We start from the raw sequence: 7,182 nt of genomic DNA, 5'->3' as shown, positions 1-7,182 counted from the left end.
CATTGTTCTTCCCCTTCCACCAGACACGCTCACGCCCAAGGCATCCACACTTTTCAGTTTCGCAAGGAGGCGTCACTGCTAGACAGATCCTTAATTAACTCTCTCCATACGAACGGCGAAAGAGACGACGTTAACAGCGTTTCACCCCCAATTACCATCATCAAAATATTGCAAGCGGAAGGCTCTTATACTGAAGACGTGAATGTTGACAAAGAATACAACAATTCTGACGACGGAAGCTAAAGGTTGGGTCATTCAGACACCCACTGGACATCCGAGGGGTCTGTGTAGAGGAGAAGAGAGGACTGGCCGTACTGAGTGAGTTAACCAGCAACATACCGCAACGTGCTTAGTCAGGCCCTTGAGTGCATGCATGCATCAGTGTGTTCCTGTCAGAGTGGATTTCTTCCGCAGAATTTCGCCAGAGGACAACACTTTTGTTTTTGCCCGTGGGTTCTTTTACAGTGCGCCAAGTGCGTGCTGCACAGGGTCGGCACCTCGGTTTATCTTCTCATCCGAATGACTAGACACATTGGGTTTTGCTGCTGTCAGGCATCTGCCCAGCAGATGTGGTGTTGTAGCGTGTATGGATTCCTCCGAACGCGGCGACACCTCCTTGAAAAGTTGAAACTGAAAACCACTCAATTTATTTGCCGTTCCCCTTCTTCTTCTTCTTCGTTCGTGGGCTGCAACTCCCACGTTGACTTGTATGTACACGAGTGGGCTTTTACGTGTGTGACGGTTTTTACCCTGCCATGTAAGCAGCCATTTTCTATTCAAACTTGGGGAGAAAGGGCGAGACGGGCGCAATAGCCGAGTGGTTAAAGCGTTGGACTGTCAATCTGAGGGTCCCGGGTTCGAATCACGGTGACGGCGCCTGGTGGGTAAAGGGTGGAGATTTTTACGATCTCCCAGGTCAACATATGTGCAGACCTGCTAGTGCCTGAACCCCCTTCGTGTGTATATGCAAGCAGAAGATCAAATACGCACGTTAAAGATCCTGTAATCCATGTCAGTGTTCGGTGTGTTATGGAAACAAGAACATACCCAGCATGCACGCCCCCGAAAACGGAGTATGGCTGCCTACATGGCGGGGTAAAAACGGTCATACACGTAAAAGCCCACTCGAATGCAGAAGAAGAAGAAGGGGAGAAAGGGCGAGACAAGGGATTCGAACCCAGACCCTCACGGACGCTGTATTAGCAGGTAGTAAGCGTCGTAACCACTCGGCCACCTCCCTCTGCAGGAAAATGGTCCGTCGTCACAGTTCTCCTGGAGCACCCCCCACCACCCACTCCTCCTCCTCCTTCCCCCGTCACCCTGACAACGTCCGTCAGCCACTCAGCAGCCGGGAAGCGTCCCGTCGCCATGACAACCAGCCGTCGCCGCCCATGGCAACGGCCCCACCCAAAGCAGCGTTCATGGCGACGAGTGAGAGGCCCTCTTGTCATCACTTGAGGCCAGGGAGAGTCCCTTTGGTGAGGAGTTAAGGTATAAGTGGCTGTCTTGCCATCAGTTGAAGCCCGTGAAAGTCCCATTGGTAAACAGGGAGTTAAATTTCTGGTGGTTGTCTTGCCATCAGTTGAAGCCCGTGAAAGTCCCATTGGTAAACAGGGAGTTAAATTTTCGGTGGTTGTCTTGCCATCAGTTGAAGCCCGTGAAAGTCCCATTGGTAAACAGGGAGTTAAATTTTCGGTGGTTGTCTTGCCATCAGTTGAAGCCCGTGAAAGTCCCATTGGTAAACGGGGAGTTAAATTTTCGGTGGTTGTCTTGCCATCAGTTGAAGCCCGTGAAAGTCCCATTGGTACATGGGGAGTTAAATTTCCGGTGGCTGTCTCGCCATCAGTTGAAGCCCGTGAAAGTCCCATTGGTAAACGGGGAGTTAAATTTTCGGTGGTTGTCTTGCCATCAGTTGAAGCCCGTGAAAGTCCCATTGGTAAACAGGGAGTTAAATTTCTGGTGGCTGTCTCGCCATCAGTTGAAGCCCGTGAAAGTCCCATTGGTACACGAGGAGTTAAATTTTCGGTGGTTGTCTTGTTGTCATTCAAAGCCCGGGAAAGCCCCGGTGGTAAGAATGAGTTAATGTAGAAGCAGTTGTCTTGTCATGATTTGAAGCTGAAGAAAGTCTCTTGGTAAGAATGAGTTGATATATTTGTATTTGTATTTCTCTTTTTATCACAACAGATTTCTCTGCGTGAAATTCGGGCTGCTCTCCCCAGGAAGAGCACGTTGCCATTTTTCACATTTTTTTCCTGCATGCAGTTTTATTTGTTTTTCCTATCGAAGTGGATTTTTCTATAGAATTTTGCCAGGAACAACCCTTTTGTTGCAGTGGGTTCTTTTACGTTCACTAAGTGCATGCTGCACGCAGGATCTCGGTTTTTCGTCTCATCCAAATGACTAACGTCCAGACCACCACTCAAGGTCTTGTGGAGGGGGAGAAAATATCGGCAGCTGAGCCGTGATTCGAACCAGCGCGCTCAGATTCTCTTGCTTCCTAGGCAGACGCGTTACCTCCGAAGCTCGTGAAAGTCCCTTTGGTAAGGAGGAAGTGATAAACAAGTGGTTGGCTTGTCATCACTTGAAGTCCAGGAGAGTCCCTTCGGCAAGAATGAGTTAATGTATAAGTGGTTGTCTTGTGATCATTTGAAGCCCTTCGTTAGCCCCATTGGGAAGGAGGAGTTAATATATGTATGTGGTTGTTTTGTCATCATTTGAAGCCCGCGAAAGTCTCTTTGGTAAGAATGAGTTAATGTAGAAGTGGTTGCCTTATCATCTGAATCCCGGGAATGCCCTATTGGTAATGATGAGTTAATATATATCTGGTTTTTGTGTTATCATTTGAAACCTGGGAGAGCAGTGAGGAGAGGTTGATATAACTAAGTGGTTGTCTTCTTATCATTTGAAGCATGGGAGAGTGGCAATGATGAGTTAATATATGTGGCTTTCTAATTGTCATCTAAAGCCCATCTGGTAAGAATGAGTTAATATATAAGTGGTTGTCTTTTCATCATTCGAAGCTCGGGAAAGTCCCTTTAGTCGAGAGGAGTTAATAACGAAGTGGTTACCTTATCATTTGAAACCTGGGAGGGTCCCTTTGGTAAGAATGAGTTAACTCTCTCCATACGAACGGCGAAAGAGACGACGTTAACAGCGTTTCACCCCAATTACCATCATCAAAATATTGCAAGTGGAAGGCTCTTATACTGAAGAGGTGAATGTTGACAAAGAATACCACAATTCTGACGACGGAAGCTAAAGGTTGGGTCATTCAGACACCCACTGGACATCCGAGGGGTCTGTGTAGAGGAGAAGAGAGGACTGGCCGTACTGAGTGAGTTGATATATAGGTGGTTGCCTTGTCAACATTTTAAGCCAAAGAGAGTCCCTTTAGTAATGAGTTAATAAGTAAGAGGTTGTCACAATCGTTTCAACCAAGGGCAGCTGATACGCCTGTCCAAGACGAATTTGTGCTGAAACGTGCAGGCTACTATACAGTTATGTTTTACCATTCACAGTTAATGATTACAATGTTTTTTAAGTATATATGTGAAATCGTGTTATCTTAAGAGCTGAGCTGCTTCTGCTTATCCCAGTCGTGTTTAATGGCGTGCGTGTGTGTGTGTGTGTGTGTGTGTGTGTGTGTGTGTGTGTGTCTGTGTGTGTGTGTGTGTCTGTGTGTGTGTCTGTGTGTGTGTGTGTGTGTCTGTGTGTCTGTCCGTGTGGTATAGTTGTCTACTTCTGTTTTTTTTTCCCTAACCTTATGTAATGTCTCTTTATCAGTGAGATAATAATGCTATCCTGACCTGACCTGACCTGACCCGACCTGACCTGGCCTGAATTGACCTGACCTATCTTTCCTTACTTTACCATGCCTTACCTTACCTTACCTTTACCTTTCAGATCCGAGGCCTTAAAGCCCCATCTCCACGACACGGCACTAAGAAGGAATAAGGCACGGGTCACCTTCACACACACACACACACACACACGCGCGCGCGCGCGCGCGCGCGCGCGCAGCACACAAGTGTTCCACAACCTGACGCGTATACGATTGGCTTCAAAGAGGAACTTCATCAATAATGCGACCCCAGTGTTCAGAGAATCACAGAAATATTCGGCTTTTGGTTAGAAGCCTTTTGCCCTCGTAATTAGTGCTGTTGTCCCAGGCCCATGGCAATGTGAGTGTGTGTGATGGGAGAGTAGAATGGGGGTGGTGTGGTTCGAAAGGGAGAATGACCCGATTTTTACCCCTTTTATCTTTTCTGTCCAAAATTTTATTTTACAATTTTTATAAATCTGTGGCATGCAGATTACAATTATGTTCCTTTTTACATGTATGTATTTTTAAGTGAAAATTGCTGTCATCTCAGCCGTTAAATCATGTGTGTGTCTGTGCGTGTGTGTTAGTGTGAGTGTTGGAGTGTGACAGTTGTAGTATTGATACTTTGTGAGTTTTATGCACTGTGTTTTTATAAATATTAATGATTCTGTTTTATGTTTCTACTACTTTTTATATGCTTTCTTGTTTCACTTTAGGTACTGGATTGTAAAGCGCTTAGAGCTTGCTTATGCTTGTATTATAGCGCTATATAAAAATAAAATATTATTATTATTATTGTTGTAATAGTGTCCATTTATGTGCTTTTGGATCACTATGTAGTTGTTATAGTGTGCCAGCAGTGTCACCCCCCCCACCACCACCACCTGCACTCTGTCCCCTTCCCCCCCCATCCCTTCCCCCCCCCCTCCCTTCTTATCTCCCTTCCCGCTCCGTCCAAAGCCCAGTCTTTGAGGTTGCGCCGACACCCGCGCCACCCTCCCTCCTCACCCCTACTCCCTAGTCGGCCCTCTTTGGTCAGCGACGCAGCGTCACCCGCCCCAGCTATAGGAACACATGCAGTTACGTGATGTCTGCCGCGATCCCCGTGCTGAGCAGGATATCCCGTGTGGCGGCCCCGTCTTTCAAGTCATTCCCCACCTCCCCTCCACGAATGCAACTGACGTAGATGGCGGGACTTCGGAACGAAAGCTAGGGAGAATTTATGCTAATGCAAACTTTGATCAAGCGGGCTAACAGGCCGAGAGCTGTATTGTCCTGTCTCCCCAATCTCTTTGTGACGTAAACAGGTAAACTTGTCATCATAGAATGTGTATAGACAAGTGGGTTGAAGTAGCGAATCAGATCAATCTGTTGAATTGGACGAATTGGGATTAAGCAGTGAATCGGTCAGTCATTCACATTGCATCACTAGGACAGGCAAAGATTGGTTATTTTAGTTCAACTAGTTGGGGAAGTGAGTGCTATAGTTTACATTAGTATACACAGTATGTTGTGGGAAGGGATAAAACCAGTCAGCACAGCCAGTTTGGAGCTGTCTCCCAGAAGAACTGACTGACACAGGGTGACTGACTGATCAGTGATGTGAGGAACAAGGAAATCCCTGTTGGGCTGTGTGCTGCTTTAGGTTTAGGGTGAATTTTACCGTGCTGCTCATAGGTGCTGCTTTAGGTGTAGGGTGAACTTTTTACTGTGTGCTGTATTGTAAAGTAAACACTCTATAAAAACCACTCCATGTGGCCCTGCTATTGATGTGAGGAGAGAGTGAGTGAGTGCATGATTAGTTAATCCTATATCCCCCTGTCTCTTTTCCCCTCTCTCTTCTATCAGAATCGAACCACATAAAACAACACCTTTTTACAACTTGGCGTCGCCGACAGGATAGGCAGGTAGAGTGTTTGCTTGACAGGATAAGCAGGTATATTGTTTGGTAGTTTAGTAGGACTTAAGCAGCACACAGCCCAAGTAGCACAGCCCAGAGATGACAACCCCAACTACAATGGCACAGGAGTTTCCCATGGGGTGGTATGCAGCACCCACACTGCCAGTATTCACTGGTAAGCCTGGCGAGATGTCAGCTGAGGACTTCATCGTGGAGGCGAAGAGAGTCCTGGCTGCATACCCCATGGGAGACGAGATGGCTGCCTACTTTGTGTACAGCCATCTGCAGGGAACCGCACGCAGGGAGCTGATGCTGCGGGACCTGGAGGAGACCAACACCCCAGAGAAGGTGATCAACATTCTGCTGGGGGTGTTTGGTGACGGGCGGCGTGTCACCACACTGCTGTCCACATTTTTCAGCAGGAAGCAGTTGCCAGAGGAGTCCACCTTGGACTACTCCCATGCTCTGTGCAGCATGGGGAGGATCATCCGGACGAAGAGCACTGGGGCCCTCACCGCTGAGATGCTGAGGGACCACTTCATCGATGGCCTCTGGAACCTCCTGCTGAAAAGGGAGCTGCGCCGTGTAGTGACGAGGGAGCCACACACCACCTTCATCCAGGCAAGGGATGAAGCCCTGAGACTGTGGCGAGAGCTAGAGGAGGACCAACAACAGCAACAGGCCAGGGAAGAGACAGCAAAATTAGGAGACAAACTGTTGCTGTTAGAAGAGAGTGTTAGGTCCATGCAGGGGTTAATGTCAGATTTAGTCAGTCAGAGAGATGGGGCTGTGATAGAGAACAGGGCTGTGGGTAGGAAGAGAAGGAACAGAGGTAGGAAAGGGAAAGGTCAGTCAGTGGTGGGAAATGGGATTTCCCCAAAGGTGGGTAAGGTTCTCCCCAAGGAAAAGTACCAAGATTTCCACAATGAGAACCAAAGAGACTTTCCCAATAGTCTCATGGAGAAGGGGCAGGATCAGAGTCCAAAAGAAAAGACTCCAGTCAGAACAATAGCTGACTGTGAGGATGATCCTTGCCAGGGTGAATGGGTGCTGCTGCCCATACCACCTGATCCAGGAATTCCTGGTACTTGTGCCACGCGGGAAGGCACAAGTGACGGAGACTGCCAGGATGCAGTTGAGTCTCCCGGATGGTCACACAGATCGGTGGTAACTGGTTTGTGTGAGAATGGCACCAGGTCTCATCCGAAGCCTGGGGTGCACGGGACATGTGTAGGTGCCATGGTCCCAGATCAGACTGACAGGGGTGGGAAACTGTCAGGGTCAACCTGTAGGGCTAGAGCTAGGGACAGGTTTGATGTGAGCCATCTGGCACTGGCTGGAGTTGTTGCTGAAGCCTGCTAGGGGAATATTGGAAATGATGAAAATTGTGTATGTCATGCTATGTTGTTGTTTTCCTTCATTCCAGAATTTGTGGTTGCTGATGTGTGTCAGCTGGAAC

General features: G+C 47.9%; 1 protein-coding gene across 1 annotated transcript in view; it reads left to right on the top strand.

Moving 5' to 3' along the window:
• Positions 1-3,977, top strand: part of LOC143276894 (uncharacterized) — a 10,854-nt gene extending 6,877 nt beyond the window's left edge. The window contains exons 5-6 of the mRNA XM_076581549.1: positions 1,247-1,478; positions 3,904-3,977. Coding sequence (XP_076437664.1) covers positions 1,247-1,478; positions 3,904-3,954 — 283 coding nt within the window. The 3' untranslated portion in view covers positions 3,955-3,977. The remainder of the gene's footprint in view (positions 1-1,246; positions 1,479-3,903) is intronic.
• The last annotated feature ends 3,205 nt before the right edge of the window (positions 3,978-7,182 follow it).

Source organism: Babylonia areolata, chromosome 33 (genome assembly GCF_041734735.1).
Source record: "Babylonia areolata isolate BAREFJ2019XMU chromosome 33, ASM4173473v1, whole genome shotgun sequence".
Classification (NCBI taxonomy): Eukaryota; Metazoa; Mollusca; class Gastropoda; order Neogastropoda; family Buccinidae; genus Babylonia; species Babylonia areolata.
This window is presented reverse-complemented; position numbering and strand designations above follow the sequence as displayed.